General features: G+C 46.6%; 1 protein-coding gene across 1 annotated transcript in view; it reads right to left on the reverse strand.

The window, feature by feature from the left end:
• The window catches only part of clpb (ClpB family mitochondrial disaggregase), a 191,334-nt gene extending 176,116 nt beyond the window's left edge, over positions 1-15,218 (reverse strand). Inside the window, exons 1-2 of the mRNA XM_072262522.1 lie at positions 14,476-15,218; positions 7,752-7,803 (exon numbers count right to left, since the gene is read on the reverse strand). Of these exons, the coding sequence (XP_072118623.1) occupies positions 7,752-7,803; positions 14,476-14,941 (518 nt within the window). The 5' untranslated portion in view covers positions 14,942-15,218. The remainder of the gene's footprint in view (positions 1-7,751; positions 7,804-14,475) is intronic.
• Positions 15,219-20,751: the final 5,533 nt, after the last annotated feature.

Raw genomic sequence — 20,751 nt, forward strand, 5'->3', positions numbered from 1 at the left:
ACCAAAGGGCCTGTTTCTGTGCTGTACTGCTCTAGAACTCTGTTTGACACTAAGGAGGTGCAGGAGCCTCTCAGGACCCACACACCAGGTTCAGGAACAGCTATTATCCCCCAAGCATCAAGCTCTTGAACCAGAGGGGATAACTTGTTTAGTTCCCTCCCATCACTGAACTGATTCCACAACCTGTGCTCTTCTTCATCTCATGTTCTCAATATTTATTATTGTTTTTTTCTTTCTTTTTGTATTTGCACCATTGATTGTCTTTCACACACTGGTTGTTTGTCTACCTCGTGTACAGATTTTCATTGATTCTATTGTGCTTCTTTCTACTTACTGTGAATGCCCACAAGGAATTGAATCTCAGGGTTGTATATGATGACATCTATGTACTCTGAGAATAAATTTCCTTTGAACTTTGAAATATAGGTAGGCCGGAATCTGCGCAGTCTGCTGATTTATTATCCCTCTCAACCCCATTCTCCTGTCTTCTCCCCATAACCCTTGACACCCTGACTATATCCATCTAATCCTTCCCTATCCAAGTGTCTTTGAGTCATTGTAATTGTACTTGTCTCTACCACCTCTGGCAGTTCATTCCACACATCCACCGTGTGAACAAGTGTTTTTCCTCTCAGTTAAAACCAATGCAATCTAGCTTTTGGCTCCTATTCTGGATAAAAAGAAAGAAGAGACTGTGACCATTCTAACTCTCATGCTTTTGATAAAGTCTCCATTGGCCATCACTATCACCATGCACTGTGGAAGATGAAGCAACAGCCCCCTCAAGTGGACTGGTTGGTAACTGCAGGGGAAAACCCCATTAACCCCAGATTAAAATATATATTTTCTAAAAACAGATCTTTGAATTTAAAGATTAGCTTTATTTGTCACATGTACATCAAAACATCCAGTGAAATGTGTTGTTTGCATCAGTGACCAACACAGTCTGAGGATGCGCTGGGGGCAGCCCGCAAGTATCATAGAAACATAGAAAATAGGTGCAGGAGTAGGCCCTTCGGCCCTTCGAGCCTGCACCGCCATTCAGTATGATCATGGCTGATCATCCAACTCAGAACCCTGCACCTGCCTTCTCTCCATACCCCTGACCCCTTTAGCCACAAGGGCCATATCTAACTCCCTCTTAAATATAGCCAATGAACTGGCCTCAACTGTTTCCTGTGGCAGAGAATTCCACAGATTCACCACTCTGTGTGTGAAGAAGTTTTTCCTCATCTCGGTCCTAAAAGGCTTCCCCTTTATCCTCAAACTGTGACCCCTCGTTCTGGACTTCCCCAACATCGGGAACAATCTTCCTGCATCTAGCCTGTCCAATCCCTTTAGGATTTTATACGTTTCAATCAGATCCCCCCTCAATCTTCTAAATTCCAACGAGTATAAGCCTAGTTCATCCAGTCTTTCATCATATAAAAGTCCTGCCATCCCAGGAATCAATCTGGTGAACCTTCTTTGTACTCCCTCTATGGCAAGGATGTCTTTCCTCAGATTAGGGGACCAAAACTGCACACAATACTCCAGGTGTCGGTACCATAACCTTAACCGGTACGTCTTCGGGATGTGGGAGGACACCAAAGCACCCAGAGGAAACCCACATGGTCATATGGGGAACGTACAAACTCCTCACAGACAGAGGCAGAATTGAACCCTAATCGCTAGCTCTGTAAGGCGTTCAGCTAACCACTACGTAACCATGCCACTCCTCGTGGAATCTCAGCATCAAACCAAGCACCTGGCCCAGCCAGCTGTTAAAGCGAACAGCCTGGCAGACAGTGGTTACCCCTCAGTTTAATGGGATTCATTGAACTCAGCCTGTTCCTGTGCTGGAGTGTTCTAGGTTCACCAACATGTCAAATACAGTTTTCTCACTGCAGTGTCTGTGGCTCAGGGGCACACTCACCTCCTCGTCAACAATCCACACGACTCCTCCCCACCAGGGAGATGGTGGTGGGGGAAAAATGGTTCACTCCTAGAACTGACTAATTTAAAAGACAGAAGACAACAGCTGTACATGCCCCGCGGTCCAGTGTTGTACTGACTTTAACCTACGTCATGATCTAAGAGCTTCTTGTATGCTTCCATTACCACTCCTGATAGCGCATTCTCAGAACCCACCGCTGTGTGTACGCGGAACAGTGCAATACAGTGCAGGCTGAGGGCAATATGTGTGTAGAACAGGCCCTTCAGCCCACCACATTATGCTGATCCTTTAACCTACTCTAAAATCATTCTGAGCCTTGCCTCCCACATGGCCCTCCAGTTTTCTTTCTGCATCACCAATTCTATACCGTGACACTAGACATGGTAGGATAGCAGTTACCATGATGCTATTATGCCTGGGGGCATCAGAGTTCAGAGTTCAATTCCGATGTCATCTACAAGTCCTTCCCATGGAATACTCTGGGGTACCGGTAAGTAGGTTAGTTGGTCCTTGTAAAGTGCCCTGTGATTAAGCTCAGGGTTGCTGGGCAGTGCAGTACAAAGGGTCTATTCCACACTGTACCTCAATCAATAAATAAACACACACATCAGCTGTGAAGTATTTCCGCACGTCCAGCGAATGTCAAGGAAAATGTACTGGAGAAATGCAAAGCTTTTCTTTGCAGTGAAGCAGTTGTAATTGTTTAGGCTACGTAACCGGATTGTAATTAGACCTCGTAGCATCCTCGCCAGGACCACCAAACTTAAAAACAGTTACTTACTACCTACAGTGAGGCTGATCAACACTTCCACCCACTAACCCACCCCAACCACCACTACTTTATTGTTTCCTATCGGAGTCAGAACACTCCTGTGCCTAGCGTCGCTTTATGGACATACAATCAATGTACACAAGTTATCTTACGCATTTATATGTATTGTGTTCATTCGTTATTGTACTCTTCATCTTATTTTTTATGCTGCACCGGATCCAGAGTAGCAATTACTTTGTTCTCCTTTTACACTTGTGTACTGGAAATGTCTTTAAACAATTCTGAATCTTGAACAATCATGAATATCTTAGATTGTTGGCCATGGGAGTGGTCAAGAGGTTTAGTCACAGGATATGGAACACAGAACACTACCACACAGGAACAGGTCCTCTGCTTCACGATGTGGTGCCAAACCAATTAAATTAACAGTCAAATGCCCCACCTAATCAAACCCCTTCTGCCAACACAATAAGAATCACAATCAGGTTTAAAATCACCAGCAGATGCTGTGAAATTTGTTGTCTTTACAGCAGCAGGTCAATGAAATACGTGTTAAATATAGAGAAAAAAATAACTGAGCTCCAGTATATTGTGTGTGTGTATATATGTAAAATTGTCAAGTTAAAATAACTAGCACAAAATAACAGAAATAAGAAAGTAGTGAGGTAGTGTTTTTGAGTTCAATATCCATTCAGAAATTGTTTGGCAGAGGAGACGAAGCTATTTCTGAATCGCGGAGTGTGTGCCTTCAGGCTTCTGTACCTCCTTTCCTGATGGTAACAGTGTGAGAAGGGCATGTCCCGGGAGGTGGGGATGCTGCCTTCCTAAGGCATTGCTCCTTGAAGATGTCTTGGGTACTACAGAGGATGGTGCCTTTGATAGAAATGACTAATTTTACAAGTTTCTGTAACTCATTTCGATCTCGTGCAGTACCTCTCCACACCAGACAGTGATGCAGCCAGTCCGAATGCTCTCCGTGGTACATTTGTAGAAGTTTCCAGTGTTCTAGTTGACAAACCAAATCTCCTCAAACTCCTAATGAAATTTGAATTTATTTAAATCTTACATCCGTCCCACACGAGTTGGAGTCTTTGCATTATACCCGTCACAATGTACCGACATGGGAATTTATACCTAATGGCTTGTAGAAAGACGCTGTCTTGTCTTCTTCATATGTTGCGTCCAGGTTAAGTCCTCAGAGATATTGACTCCCAGGAATTTGAAACTGATAACCCTCTCCACTTCTGATCCGTCTATGAGGACTGGTTTGTGTTTCTTTTCTTACCCTTCCTGAATTCCACAATCAGCTGTTTGGTCTTGCTGACATTGAGTGTAAGGTTCTTGCTGTGACACTATTCAACCAACTAGTACATCTCACTCCTGTACACCCTTTTGTCAACATCTGAAATGGTGCCAACAATGATTGTATCATCAGCGAGTTTATAGATGCTGTTTGAGCTATGCCTAGCCACACAGTCATGGGTGTAGAGAGAGTACAGCAGTGGGCTAAACACACACCCCTGTGGAGCGCCAGTGTTAACTGGCAACGAGAAGGAGATGTTATTTTCAATTCGCACAGATTGTGTCTTCCAGTTAGGAAGTCGAAGATCCAGTTGCAGAGGGAGCTATGGAGGCCCAGGTTCTGTAGCTTTTCAATTGGGACTTTAGGAACGATGGTGTTAAATGCTGAGCTACTGTCAATAAACAGCAGCCTGACGTAGGTATTTGGGTTGTCCAGGTGACCCAAAGCCGCGTGAAGAGCCATTGAGATGGTGTCCGCTGTAGACCTGTTGTGGCAATAGGCAAATTGCAGTGGGTCCAGGTCCTTCCTGAGACAGGAGTTGATTCTAGCCATGACCAACCTCTCAAAGCATTTCATCACCATAGATGAGAGCGCTACTGGACAATAGTTGTTGAGGCAGCTCATACTACTCTTCTTGGGCACCAGTATAATTGTTGCCCTTTTGAAGCAGGTGGGAATTTCTGACTGTAGAAGAGAGAGAATGAAAATGTCTTTGAACACCCCCACCAATTTATTAACACAGGATTTCAGAGCCTTACCAGGCACTCCATCAGGGCCTGCTGCGTTGTGAGGGTTTACCCTCCTGAAAGACAGCCTGACGTCAGCCTCCGAGACAGAGATCACAGGGTCATCGGATGCTGCAGGAATCTTCATAAATGTGGTTTTATTCTCCCTTTCAAAACGAGCATAAAAGGTATTGAGCTTGTCTGGTAGTGAAGTATCACACCCATTCATGCTATTGGGTTTCACTTCGCAGGAAGTAATGGCCTGCAAACCCTGCCAGAGTTGACATACATTCGATTTCACCTCCAACCTCACTCAGAATTTTTGCTTCGCCCTTGAAATAACTCTCCGCAAATCACACCTGGTTTTTCTGTACAGACCTCGGTCGCCATACTTATATGGCGCAGATTTAGCCCTCAGCAGATGACGAACCTCTTGGTTCATCCACGGCTTTTGTTTTGGGAATGTACAGCAAGTTTTCGTAGGGATACACTCATCCACACAGGCTTTCCTGAAGTCAGTAATAACTGTGGCATACTCATCCAGATTCGAAGATGAATCCCTGAATACAGTCCAGTCCACTGATTCAAAGCAGTCCTGTAGGCGTTCCTGTGCTTCCCTTGTCCATACCTTCTTGTCCTCACTACTGGTGCTGCAGTCTTCAGTCTCTGCCTCTACTCAGGGAGAAGTACAGCCAGGTGATCAGACTTCCCGAAGTGAGGGCGTGGAATAGCACGGTAAGCATTCTTGGTCTTATTGTAACAGTGGTGCAGTGTGTTATTTCCTCTGGTACTACGGGTGATCTGCTGATACTTACTTAGTGACTTTGTCAAGCTGCCCTGGTTAAAATCCCCTAAAATGATGGTGAAGGCATCCGGATGTGCTGTTTCATGCCTGTTGATTACATCCCTCAGCTCGTCTAGAGCCTGTTTGACATTAGCCTGAGGTGGGATGTACACCGCCACCAAAAAAAACCTCTCGCGGCAGGTAAAATGGCCAGCACTTAATTGCGAGGTAATCCAGGTCTGGTGACTGATATCGGGACATCACCGACATGTTGGTACACCACAGGAGTTGATCATGAGGCAATATCGGGACATCACTGACACATTGGTACACCACAGGAGTTGATCACGAGACATACACCTACACCTCTGCTTTGGAGACTCAATCCGACCTATTTTGATGATTTATTGTGAACCCATCTATTCGAATCGCAGCACAACGTGCCTATCCTTTCATTCCTTGCACATTCATGTGCTACCAAAGAACCTCTTGAATACCTCCATTGTATCTGCCGCTACCAGCGCGTCCCATGTACCCACCACACTCTGTGTAAAAAACTTTCCCTGCACATCTTCTCTCCAACACCTCTATCGTATCTGTCTCTACCAGCACCTCAAGCAGTGCATCCCACGTACCCATTACTCTCTGTGTAAACAAAAAAACTTCCCCTGCACATCTCCTTTGAAATTACCTTGTTTCACTTTAAATGCATGCCCTCAGGTATTAGACAATTCAAATGAAACTGATAGGAATAGGATACCATCTGCCTGTCTATGCCTCTCAGTCTTATAAATCTCTATCAGATCTCCCCTCATCCTCTGTCGCTCCAGAGAAAACAACCCGTACTGAACAGGAGGCTGATTCTCCAGAGTTATGGAAACACTGTCACCCAGACAGCATGGGGGGCTGATTCTCAGGAGTTATGGAGACACTGTCACCCATACAGAATGGGGGGGGGGGGGGTCGATTCTCAGGCGTTATGGAGACACAGACTAAGGTGTCTTGCTCAACTTGCTTCATTTAACTGCATTTGGCCCACACCGCTCTAAAAGTTTCCCAACCATGTACCCTAGCTCAAGGGCGCAATCCACTCCAACATCAGGAGTATCCAGAGGTGGTGCTATCCTAAGATAGCAACATCCATCATCAAAGATTACCAGTATCGAGGCCAGGTCATCTTCTCACAGCTCTCATCGGACAGGAGGTGCAAAATCCTGAAGTCCCATACCACCAGGTTCAGGAACAGCGACTTTCCTTCAACTATTTGGTTCTTGACCTGCCAACCCTAACCTTACCTCAGCAACAGAAAACTATGGACAACCTCTTGCACTGCCATTAGACCATAATACATAGGAGCTGAACTAGGCCATTCAGCCCATCAAGTCTGCTCACCATTTCATCATATCTGATTTATTATCCCTCTCAACCCCATTCTCCTGCCTTCGCCCCGTGGAATTTTTGGCATTTTGAACGAAGGCTATGTTTTTCTATGGTCTCTTTCTCTTTTCTCCCCCTACAATTTTGTATAATTTATATTCTGTGCTGTCTATACCTTCATGCCTGTGATTTTCATTGTCCCTACACCTCACTGTTCTTGTGCACGTGACAATTAATATGACTTGACTAGACATAAAGGGACCCTAGGTACAGGAGTGTCTGTACATAAGTAGTGATGGTGAGGGGTGTGGAGGGGTGGGTTAGTGGGTAGAGGAGTTGATCAGCCTTACTGCTTGGGGAAAGTAACTGTTTTTGAGTCTGGTGGTCCTGGTGTGGATGCTACGTAGCCTCCTCCCTGATGGGAGTGGGACCAACAGTCCTTGAGCAGGGTGGGTGGGATCCTTCACGATGTTACTGGCCCTTTTCAGGCACCTTTCTGAATATACTGTATGTCCTTGATGGCTGATAGGCTGGTGTTCTTTCTTGTATTATTTTATACAATTTCTATTGTTTATTTATTTCTTTGTGTGACTGTGGTCCCTCTCATGCTTTGTGCAGCTGATGCAAAGGACAGAATGCTGACACTGGGTTTCTACCCAAAACTATGGCAATTCCTTCCTGCCTGCCAAACAGACGCTGCTTGACCTGCTGAGCTCCACCAGTAGGCTGTGCGGAGATTTAGATTCCAGCATCTGCAGTCCCTTGTGTGTTCTCGCGTGGGGGAGAAATAGAGGAACGGAGCCACTGGAAAGCAAAGGTAGGGAGAACAGTAACTACGTGTGCACACTGCCTACCTGCTGACCTCGGCCACGTTGTTCAGACGAGCAGCTTCCAGTAGTGCCTGGCCTGAGGAGGAAACAACAAAGGATCAGTCTCAGAGCACTCACACGGACAGACATCACCGGATGACAGGGAATTGTTAAAAGCATGCTTCGTTTTACGGGTGGTTCCTTAAGGTTGTCATAGTGTCATAGCTGGTGGGTGGTGGGGGTGTGGGGATGAGCTCCCACTACCTATTAAATGCTCCCAATGGCGAGTGTCTCAAACAGCCTCTGACAACCAGGTCCAGCTCCTGGTTTTCACGTGTTTCTTAGCTACTGAGCCCGGTGGAACCGTTTCTACTGACAGGAAAAGGGACAAAGGTGGGTTTCTGGCACCTCGAAACCAGTTGCTCTGGGCAGATGGGGCTTGTCAGCTTATCTAGGACAAGAAAATCACTGATCTCAAATCTCCACTGCCTTGTGGCTATACCCCCTCATGGAGAAGGCTTCAGGAGTAAACCCCGAGGAAAAATCCAAAGCTGGAGTCTGTAAGGAGACTCTAAGCTGAGTTCAACGTGTCTGACAACTCCTGTGATATCTCTGGTGCCAAACTGTATGGGTGTCTGCTGCTCGTTTGGGTTCATCAGCTGTTTGGAGAGGGGGAGCCTGCTGCCTGGGCAACAGCTCGCTCTCCAATCGTACTGCCCTGGCTTGAGTGCTACTAGTATGCAAAATCTATGGTCAACCCAGACCAACAGAGGGCCTCTAGTTTGAGGAATAAACTGGCAGACTTTTCAAACTTGAACAATGCCACTGTTCCCGCTAAGCTATCTGGGTGCGCGGCCACACAGTAACTGAAATGCTCCTGTGCGTGTAGTCTTTGTTGCCGCACAGCTGGAACTAGAAAAAGTCTGCCATGTCGAATGACACGGGAGATCATGGTCTTTCCATGAACGTGATTGTTCTTGAACAGTTTTTCTACAGAAGTGGTTTGTCATTGCCTTCTTCTGGGCAGTGTCCTTACAAGATGGGTGACCCCAGCCATTATCAATACTTTCAGAGATTGTCTGCCTGGCGACGTGGTCACATAACCAGGACTTGTGCCTCTGGGCTGCTCATACGACCATCCACCACCTGCTCCCATGGTTTCACGTAACCTTGATCTGGGGGGGCTAAACAGGTGCTACACCTTGCCCAAGGGTGACCTGCAGGCTAGCAGAGGGAAAGAGCACCTTACACCTCCTTTGGTAGAGACATATCTCCACTTGCCACCCCAGAATTATTATAATCACTATAATTTAGCAACACTATGACCTCTTTGCACTAAAATGGACTTTTTTTGTTCTAGTTGTATTCTTTATTGTTGTTGGCCAGAAAGAACTAGTCTACAAATCAGTGAACTTGAATGAATTGAGACAGTGGAAGTAGAGAAACCAATTGTCTTTGTTCTTGCCACGTGCTTGACGGAGACGGTACGAAGGGGTATGATTTAGTGGCCATTTTAGAAACATGGTTGTAGTGTGGAGAGGATTGGAAATTAAATATCCAAGGAAATCAGGTAATAAGGTAAGGGAGGTGGGGTAGTGCTCTTAATTAAAAATTAGATCAGGGCAATCGTGAGAGACGATACACGATCTAAGGAGCAGAATGTCGAATCCATCTGGGTAGAGATTAGGAATAGTAAAAGGGAAAAAAAAAATCACTGGTAGGATTTGTCTATCAGTCACCAAATGAGAACATTATAGTGACACAGGCAATAAACAGAGAAATATCTGAGGCATGTAAGAATGGAACAGCAGTTATCATGGGGGACATTAACTTGCACATAGATTGGGTGAATCAAGTTGGTCGAGGCAGTCTTGAGGAGGACCTCATAGAATGCATCCGTGATGGCTTTCCTGAACAGCACCTTACTGAACCTACAAGGAAATGTGCTGTCTTAAATCTGGTTCTGTGTAGAGAGACAGGTAAAGTTAGTGATCTTGTAGTTCGGGATCCTCTTGGAAAGAGTGATCACAGTATGATTGAGTTTCTCATACCAAAGGAGGGTGCAATAGTTCGATTGAAAACCTGTGTATTATGCCTAAACAATGGAGACTACAATGAGGTGAGGGAGGATTTGGGTAAGATAGACTGGGAACACAGGCTATATGGTGGGACAGTTGAGGAACAGTGGAAGACTTTCAAAGAGATTTTTCACAGTGCTCAACAAAAGTATATTCCAGTTAAAAGCAAGGACAGTAAGGGTGGGGAGAGCCAGCCTTGGATAACTAAGGAAATAAAAGGCACATAAAAATAACACTTATTATTAACTTGGTGTTCGATAAGGTGCCACATAAAAGGCTTATCCATAAGATAAGGATGCACAGAGTTGGGGTGATGTATTCGCATGAATAGAGCATTGGTCAACTAATAGAAAGCAGAGAGTTTGGATACATGGGTGTTACTCTGGTTGGCAATCAGTGGTGAGCGGTGTGTCGCAGGGGTCGGTGTCGGTGCTGGGCCCACAACCGTTCACGATGTATACTAATGATCTGGAAGAGGGGGCTAAGTGTACTGTATCTAAGTTTGTTGTCAACACTAAATTGAGTGGAAAAGCAAACAGTGCAGAAGATACGGAGAGTCTGCAGAGAGATATAGATAGGTTATGTGAGTGGGCAAGGGTCTGGCAGATGGAATACAACGTTGGTAAATATGAGGTCATCCACTTTGGAAGGAAAAATGGAAGAGCAGATTATTATTTAAATGGTAAAAAATTGCAGCATGCTGCTGTGCAGAGGGGCTTGGGAGTGTTTGTACATGAATCACAAAAGGTTGGTTTGCAGATGCAGCAGGCTATCAAGAAGGCAAATGGAATGTTGGCCTTCATTGTTAGAGGAATTGAATTCAAGAGCAGGGAGGTTATGCTGCAACTGTATAGGGTACTGGTGAGGCCGCACCTGGAGAACTGCATGCAGTTCTGGTCTCCTTACTTGAGGAAGGATATACTGGCTTTGGAGGCAGTGCAGAGGAGGTTCACCAGGTTGATTCCAGAGATGAGAGGGTTAGACGATGAGGAGAGATTAAGTCACCTGAGACTGTATTCACTGGAATTCAGAAGAATGAGAGGAGACCTTATAGAAACATATAAAATTATGAGAGGGATAGATAAGATAGGGGCAGGAAAGTGGTTTCCACAGGTAGGTGAGACTAGAACTAGGGGATATAGCCTCAAGATTCAGGGGAGTAGATTTAGGATGGAAATGAGGAGGAACTGCTTTTCCCAGAGTGGTGAATCTGTGGAGCTCTTCGCCCAATGAAACAGCGGAGGCTACCTCAGTAAATATATTTACAACAAGGTTGGACAGATTTTTGCATAGTAGGGGAATTGAGGGTTATGGGGAAAAGGCAGATGGGTGGAGATGAGTCCATGGCCAGATCAGCCATGATCTTGGTGGAGCAGGCTCGACGGGCCAAATGGCCGACTCCTGCTCCAGTTTCTTATGGACATGTGGAGATTGGAGCGGGACCACAAGGAAGGCCTGGCCAGTGGAGACTCCTTCCCCAGGTAATACCCTTTCTCTTCATTGACTGTTCATGGAGGGTTAGGGACTCTACTAGGGTGCACATAGTTACTTAGTTTGTGAACCAGTGCTTTTTTTAGTTCCTGCAATAATGTTATTTGTCAGTAATTATAGATTCCCTCTGATCATTGTTACTAAGGAGTAGTAATAACACTAATAACATTGTGAAAACTGTTTATTGTTTGTATCTTAATTTTTCTTGTGACTGCTGCTTATTTGATACTCTGTGCACACGCATACTTGTGCAAATGACAATAAACTTGACTTTAGTTCTCCACAAAGGCAAATTCCTGGTCAATGTAAATTCAACGAACTTAACAAATGTAGAATTGGAAACAGAAAAAAACAGGTTCTCCTTGGGTTTTGACAAGGTTCTGTTCTCAAGAAATAACTGAAATGCCAAACAGATAGCAAGTCAGAAATCTGCCAGGTATCTACTTCAATAAAAACGACGACCAAACGAGAGAGAATGTGTTGTAGGTCACAGCACAGACCCTTCGGCCCACGATGCTGTGCCAACCTTCCAACCTACTCCAAGATCAATCTAGCTCTTCCCTCCCACACAGCCTGCATTTTTCTATCATCCACGTGCTTGTCTAAGGGTCTGTTAAATGCCCCCAATGTACCTGCCCCGCCAGCTGTGTGGCGAGGTGAGGTTCTGTCACGTGAGCACCAGCTTGCTCTCCATATGGTGCTGTCCTGGTCTGTGTGTCACGTAGACTGCTGCGATTCACAGCCATGGACGACCCACCCAATGGACCCCTCTCCACCACTAGCACCACCCCGGCAGCAAACCCCAAGCACCTACCGCTCTCTGTATGAAATAAAACTACCTCTGACCCTCCTGTACACACTCTCGTGTTAGCCACTTCCACCCTGGGAAAAAGGGCGCGGTCTGTCCAAATTGTATGAACTAAATGCCTTTTGTCACCCTGTCCACCTGCAATGACACTTTCTGGGGACAGGAACCGACACCTATTTGGCACGGTAGCACAACGCTGTGCAGTGCCAGCGACACCGGTTCAATTCCCGCCGCTGCTGCGAGGAGTTCCAACATCCTCTTTGTGGGACACGTGGGCTTCCTCCGGGTGCTCTGGTTTCCTCCCACAGACGTACCGGTTAGTGGGTTAATTAGTCAGTGTGATTAGGCAAGGGTTAATTCAGGGATTGCTGGGCAGCGTGGCTCAAAGGGCCAGTCACCCACTGTATCTCAATCAAATGATAAACTACGAGGTCCCCAGGGTAACAATCTGTAACACTCTCCCACTCTCCCCTAGAGCGCCCTCAATAGAAGGACGACAATGGTGTACGCTGCTCTGATGTGGAAACAGACAAACGCTGAGGGAACAGAAAGGTGGTCAGAGCACTCTCAGCAGGGAAAAAGGCCGTTCAGTCCAACGAGCCCATACAATGCATCAAGTTTCGGGCCAGGCACGTACATGCAATCATAAAGAAACCAATGCCAGTGTCTCTGCTTGCTCAGGCTGAGGATGGACTTGTCACCGAAAGCAAACTGTTGAAAGTATTCTGACTGGTTGCATCACGGTCTGGTATGGCAAATTAAATGTGCCAGAACGCAAGAGTAGCAAACTCTGTTCAATACATTACGGGCACATGCTTAAGACCATAAAACATAAGAGCAGAATGAGGCCATTCAGCCCATTGAGTCTGTTCCACCATTCCAACATGGCTGATTTATTATCCCTCTCAATCACATTCTCCTGCATCTTACTGCAACCTTTGATGCCCTGACTAATCAAGAACTTATCAACCTCCACTTTAAATATACCCAATGACTTGGCCACCATGGTCATCTATGCAATGAATTCCAGAGGTTCACCACTCTCTGGCTAAAGAAACCCCTCCTCATCTCAGATCTAAATGGATGTTCCTCTATTCTGAGGCTGTGCCCTTTGGTCCTAGACTCCCCCACTATAGAAACATCCACTCTATCCAGCCCTCTCATTCAGTAGTTTTCAATGATATTGCCTCCCCACCACCTAGTTCTTCTGAACTCCAACAAGTACATGTCCAGAGCCTCTCCATCTCTACCCACCATTGGTTGTGCTCCCTTATCAAGGCACCTTCCATCAAAGATCCCCACCAACCGAAGATACAGCATCACAACACAAGAAATTCTGCAGATGCTGGAAATCCAGAGTAACACACACGCAAAATGCTGGAGGAACTTGGCAGGTCAGGCGGTGCCTGTGGAAAGGAACAGACTCGATGTTTCAAGCCCGAGACCCTTCATCAGGACAGGAAAGAGGACAGAGTAAAGAGGTGTGGGGAGGGGAAGAGGATGAGTGAAGCCAGCTGGGTCGGAGAGGAAGGAATCTAAAAGGATAAGTTCCCAGAAAGGATACGTGCACAGCCAGGCAGCCCATCCCACCGACCAATCACCTTGCTCCTCCCCCGGCCACCAGCGCCTCCCACTGGCCGAGCTGCTCAACTGCAGGCGGGCCACCGGAGGTCCGAACTGCAGGGCACAGAGGGGAGTCTCACACTACCAGCTCCTGGATCCACCACTTCCCTTCAACCATTCCGTTCTTGAACCAACCGGCACAACCCTATCACTAGCCTAAACCTACTGAATACTTAAAGGCCTGGACAGAATCAGTATGGGGAGGGTATTGAACTAGAATAGTGGGGTAGTCTAGGACCAGAATGGGGTTATGAGGGATAATAAGTCAGTCGTGATCAAATGGTGGAGGAGAATCGATGGGCTGAATGAAAATTCATTTTTATTTAGAGATACAGCACAAAACAGGCACTTCCAGTGTACTGTCCAGCAACCTATCTGTTTAACACTAGCTTAATCAGAGGACAAATAACCAATTTACCTACCAGATGCTTGTACTGGGAAGAAACCAGAGCACCCACATTCTACGGGGAAGACGTACAAACTCCTTACAGTCGGCGCCAGAATTGAACTCCTGAAATCGTCGAGCTCTAAGAACGTCACATGAACCACAACAGCACCGTGGTGCACATCTGCTCCCATGCCTTATGGTCTCAGTCACCACTTTGCACTAAAAAGAGACTTAGTTAATTCTGTTCTAATTGTGCACAGTTTATGCCTTTCTTGTGATTGCTGCTCTCTGCCTGTGATGCTGCAGGTAAGTTTTGCATTGCACCTGTAACCAGGTATACCTGTTATCAGTAACTGAGATGTCACAGAGTCCAGTACTCACCGTCCGAGCCCGCCGACCTGCTGGAACAGTACACCAGCCCGGCTGCCAGCGTGCACAGCCAGGCGGCCGATCCCACCGACCAATCGCCTTGCTCCTCCCCCGGCCGCCAGCGCCTCCCGCTGGCCGAGCCGCTCAACTGCAGGCGGGCGGCTGGAGGTCCGAACCGCAAGGCAGCCGGCGGCCCGTGGCGGCGCTCGTCGGTCGGAGGTCTGAACTGCAGGAGCGGCACCGGCTGACAGCGCCACCACCCCGCGGAAGGTTCGGAGGACTCCAGCCAGCCCACGGTCCTCAGTCGCTCGGAGAGCGTCGCGGTGCTGTTGGAAGTCACATCGCCGGCAGCCTTACTCGACGCCCGACTCACTGGCCACCACCACTGCCGCCAACCGGGACCGGTCCCGCCGCAGGTCCAGCGGGCCCGCAGATAGCGTGTTACCAAGAAGCGTGCCGTCTCCCTGGCGACCGCCATCGTGCCGTAAAATTAAAGAACAAGCAGACTCCCTTTCCCACAGGCCCGATCGCGTCACTTTACGGCTGGCAGCCAGGGCGGAAATGGCGTTCGTAGAACCGTACCCGCCAGCCTACCCAGAGCAACCTGGGTATTGAAGTCCACGTACGACGGACGCATTTCCCAGCCAGAACAGTGACAAGGCTACTTTCTTCACATCCGAAGACCGATTCTAGACATTCAGAGCAACGTGTGCTTTATGTCTGTGTGCTACTATCTCTCACACTTCAGATCTCCGGAGCACAGATGCAGGGGGGCGGTGCCCGTGCGCAGGCGCATTCGCTCCCTACGCCGGAGGCTTCTGGGATTCGTAGTTCCGTGTGCGACCGGCGGCGATATTTGCTCCGGCTCCCCTCAGTACCGCCCCTCCTACAGTTTCGTAGATGATGATATTTTTGTACTTTGATAATAAATTTACTTTTTGAACAGCCATGATGTAATGGTGGGGTAGACTCGATGGACCAAATGGCCGAGACCTGTGCCTATGTCTTTGCCCTTGTGGATTGCCAACGCCTGCCCGGGATCAGATAGAGTTGAGCAGTGGGAGGTGTCCACTTTAATTTAGCCAACTGGGAGGTGGAGGGAGCAGGGACAATTCTGGAAAGGGTATAATAAACACAAGGCTGGAGATCCAGAGCAACACCCACAAAATGCTGGAGGAACTGAGCCAGTCAGGCAACATCTATGTAGAAGAATATAGAGTCAACATTTTGGGCCCAGACCGTTCCTCAGGACTGGAAAGGAAAGGACGGGGGCATGTCCCGGGTGAAGGGGCTCCTTACTGATGGAAGATGCCTTTTTGAGGCACCAGGTTTTGAAGGTGGCCTCTATGTTGGGGAGGGTAGTCCCCATGATGGAGCCAGCAGAGTTTACAACTTTCTGCAGTTTTTTCCAGTCCTGAGCAGTGACCCCTCCATACCAGATTGTGATACGACTGGTTAGAATGACCTCCACAGTGCATCGGTAGAAATTTGCTTGTGTCTTCCTCGTAAGGGGATCAGAAGAGGAGAGTGAGCAATTTCAAGTTCTTGGGTTTCAAGATCTCAGAGGGTCTAACCTGGTGCCAACATATTGACACAGCTATAAAGAAGGCAAGACAGTGGCTATATTTATTTCGGAGTTTGAAGAGATTTGGCCTGTCAACTAAAACACCCAAACTTCTATAGATGTACCGTGGAGAGCATTCTGACAGGCTGCATCGCTGTCTGGTATTGGGGGGGGGGGGTGCTACTGCACAGGACTGACAGAAGCTACCGAAAGTTGTAAAGTTAGCTCTACCTTGGGTACAAGCCTCCATTGTATCTAAGGCACCTTCAAGGAGAGGCCCCTCAGAAAGGCAACTTCCATTATTAAGGACCCCCATCACCCAGGACGTGCCCTCTTCTCATGTTACTGTCGGGAAGGAGATACAGAAGCCTGAAGGCACACACTTAGCAATTCAGGAACAGCTTCTTCCCCCCGCCATCTGATTCCTAAATGGACATTGAACCCGTGAACACTATATATTATCTCTTGTTTTTGCACTATTTTAATTTACTCAATAGACATATGTTCTTACTGTAATTGATTTGCTTATTTTATCTTTCCATATTATTGAACTGCTGCTGCTAAGTTAACGAACTTCATGACACCTGCTGGTGATAATGAACCTGATTGTAACATGGGTGATAGGTGGAAGAAGTAACGGGGTGAAGAAGAAGGAATTGGATAAAAGTGAAACTTGGGAAATGGGAAGGAGGAGGGGAACAGAGGAAGATGATGGCAGGTGAGGAGGTGCGAATAAGTAAGAGAGGAGCCAGAATGGAGAATAGAGAAAGAGAGAAGTCTGTGGGGGAGGGAGAAATTAGTGAAAATGATGTCCATGTCATCAGGTTAGTATCTCCCCAGATGGAAAGAGTACTTTTTTATTTTGAAAGAACCAAACTGAGAAAATTCAAAATGACCAATAAGTGCCATAGTCAGGTGGTGAAAGATTTGCTTAAGATTTTCATGTCATTTTAATCCTTTTAGCATGAAGAAGTTTGTTAACCAAACGTATTCCTGCTGCATTAGATGTTACATCTGATGAGTCACCACAGGTAGCGGAGCTGCCAATGTCTACATCCTTTTGCACATTTGCTGTTTATCTGACTTTGTGTACTTTTTTTGTAAATTCTATTGTATTTCCTTATTTATCCTGTAAATGGAAAGGAATTTCAAAATGTGTGGTAATTCAATAACAAATTGATAATACATTTACTTAGAATTTTGAACTTTTGAACTCCCTAAGTCAACTTTGAAAGTGTATACCCGGATTTCTTTGCTCCTGTGGTTTTGGGCTGGTAGTTCTGGGAGCAAAGTTCGCTCCCAGGGATGGTGCGGCTTGGTATGGGTTACTAAGGAGCAGGGTTGGATTGGATCACATGCAAGCTCTCACTGAGACTCTCACACATTTCTACAGGTGTACCATGGAGAGCATTTGAACTGGGCTGGTCTGGAGGTGCGACTGCACAGGATCGGGAAAAGCTTCAGCAAGTTGTAAGCTCATCGTGGGCGCTGGCCTCCCCAGTACTGAGGGCAACTTCGAAAAGTGGTGCCTTAAGAAGGCAACATCCATCACTAAGGACCCCCATCACCCAGGACATGCCCTCTTCCCATTGCTACCATCAGGGAGGAGGTACAGGAGCCTGAAAGACACACTCAATGATTCAGGAACTGCTTCTTCCTCTCTGCCATCCGATTTCCGAATGGACAGTGAACCCATGAACACTACCGTAGTATTTGTTTGCTTTCCTTTTGCACTACTTATTTAATTTAATTCATACATTATGAGTGAAAATGTGTATATTTTTGTTAGTGAGAAGCTGCCACAAAACAACAAATTTCACAACACACAGTGTGTCAGTGATATGAAACCTGATTCTGATTCCGAAAACGATTTAAATATTCTCAGCATTTCAGGAGGTAGGCACGAATTGGACACACTCGGAGGTGGAGGGAAGAATCTCCCTGCCCAGGTTTCTCAGGTTGCCCAGTGGTGCAGTGAGCAGAGCCAATCCCTCACAAATCCAGAGACTGAGTTTAAACATAGAATTCAGAACTTTAGAGCACAGTACAGGCCCTTCGGCCCACAATGCTGTGCTGACCCTTTAACCTATTCCAAGATCAGTCTAACCCCTCCCTCCTGCCAGAGCTGAATTTAGTGGGGTCAGGGTCCCTGGGCTGGAGGCCGTGATGGGCCCCTGCCGACACTGTAAAATGCTGCTATACCAGGCAAAAAAAGGCAAGAACAAGAGCAAAGGTCGTACTGGTCTAAATATCAAAGCTGTGGACCAAGACATTGGTTTAGGCTATAAACTTACAGGCCTTAAGAGGGAGGACAGAAAGTAATGCAGATTCTTAGTTTGAAGGACAGCATCTAAAGCTCTCAAAAATTGACATGGGCTTAGTTGGCTTAGTAAAGTTATAAGGGAGACGAAGTATAATGTACCCAATCTTAAATCTTTACTTAGTTATTGCCGCGCATACCATAGGCCTTATTTTTCAAACAATGCCAAAGCATTTTTATCTCGGTATTTTTCTCAACCGTGTGTTCTGAGAAAGTAAAATGGAAATGAGAGATAAAAAGTCCAAGAGAGATGGCACTATGGTAAACTAGGAAACTTGACAATACTGCAACAATCTTTCTGAAAAATGAGATCTAGCCCCTATTGCTGTACTGTGTGGCTTGCAGAGTAAGGACACTTATTACTTACTAGGTTTGTAAACAGTCAACTATTAGCCTATTGCCACAAAAACAGGAACAGCACTGACACACAAGCCTAGATATTTACAAAGTCAGATGCTTGTTTTTCAAAATTAAAGCCTAGTTCTTCTAGATTTCTTTGCAGCAAAGTCCTTGACAGATCACTAAAATACGGTTTCCGAACAAGATCACTTTCAAGTGACATCAGGGTAAGATGATTCAGCCTGTCCTGCCCCATTGTGGATCTGAGCCTATGTAGTTGCCGTTATCAGGCCTGCCAGATACGTGACTGGAACCTCAGACAGCCAGTCCCCTCTCGACCAAAAACTTCACCACTGCCACCACTCTTCTCAATACATCGGTCCAGTAGACACACTCTGACTCAAACTGTTTTTGCAGTTCTGTATCTATTCTTCCGCTGTCAGACGCTAGTGTAACGTAGGTCAGTATCGTTTTCCTGTGGTGTTCGCTATTTTCACGCTCTCCTATGCGCTCAGCGGCATGTTTCCAGTCGCTAAAGCCAGTTTCGAAGATGGACTGACAGTGAGGATGCGGCATGCAAAACAAAACACACAGCCGGTGGGAGGGGAATATAAGAGCCATTACCTTGATATGTACTCACCATTTACGAGCTTGCGTTTGAAGTGAAATCTGGAGAAAGAATGTCTCTGCTGTTTGTGTACTTGTTCCAAAGCTTTGATATCCACATCTTTATTCTGGCAGGACTCCGGCCCTTTCATAGCCCAGTATGCTCAGACTGAATCATCTAGCGTTTCCTTTCCCCAGCGAGCAGGATCAGTGCTCTAAGGATCCTCAGTAGCGGTAACGTTAACATTAATGGCGGCCCGACTTGGTTGTTCGGAGGCCTCTGTGGTCGGGAATCCCAAAGTCATGCTCTCTGCCTCTTCAACGTTAGCTGCTGACTGTGGCAAGGATGGTGGTCCTGTGCTAATGCTGGTGCTAGTGCTAGCTGTTGAACAAGTCTCCGTTTGTCCACCAGTCTCAGACTGTGACAAGAGTGATGGTACTGCTGCATCATCCAGAACAGGTTTAAAAAATTCTATTGATTTCAATGTCTCTTTTAATGCTTCTTTCTCACGGTCCTCTTTTTCTTGTTTCTTTTCTCTTTTCTGTGCTCCACTCTCGTGTTTTTTTTTTTGTCCGCCATGATGATAGCTACCTATTTTGGGCCCCTCTGCAGCTCGGGCCCCTGGGCTGCAGCCCAGCCTAGCCCTGACTGAAGTCCGGCCCTGCCTCCTGCATAACTTTCCATTTTTCTATCATCCATGTGCCTATGTAAGAATCTCTTAACAGTCCCTAGTGTATCTGCCTCTACCACCACTCTGGCCGGCTGGTCTCAGTGTAAGATAAAACCCTCCTTTGACATCCCCCCATACTTTCCCCCAATCACTTCACAATTATGCCCCTCGAATTAGTTATTTCCACCCCATCTCTGGCTCTCCACTCTATCTGTGCTTCTTATCATATTGTACACCTCTGTCAAGTCACCTCTCATTCTCATTTGGTCCAGAGGGAAAAGCCCTAGCTCACTCATCCTTTCTTCTTAAATCATGCTCTCTAATCCAGGCAGCATCCTGAACTGAACACAATATTCCAAGTGTGGTCCAACCAGGGTTTGGAGACATCCAAAATAATAAGGATGTCCTTAACATATCTGCCTCTACCACCACCCGTGTGGCCGGGCGATCCACACACCCGCCGCTCTGTGTTTTTAAAAAAAAATCCTACCTCTGACACTTCTTCCACACTTTCCTCCAATCACCTTAAAATGATCCCCCCCTCGTATCTTCGCGACATCCAGCGCTTTCGGTAGAAGCGACTGGGGGAAGGATAAGAAGGGTAAGGCCAGGGAGAAGGAAGCCCAGGCGCTGAGGTGTGGGGCTGAAGGGCAGAGAGGTCCAGGTGGGGGACAGTGAAGGTTTGAAGTAATGACGAGGGTGAAGGTTTGAGGTAATGACGAGGGTGAAGGTTTGAGGTAATGATGAGGGAAGGTTTGAGGTAATGACAAGGGAAGGTTTGAGGTAAT

This window comes from Mobula birostris, chromosome 7 (assembly GCF_030028105.1).
Source record: "Mobula birostris isolate sMobBir1 chromosome 7, sMobBir1.hap1, whole genome shotgun sequence".
Lineage (NCBI taxonomy): Eukaryota > Metazoa > Chordata > Chondrichthyes > Myliobatiformes > Myliobatidae > Mobula > Mobula birostris.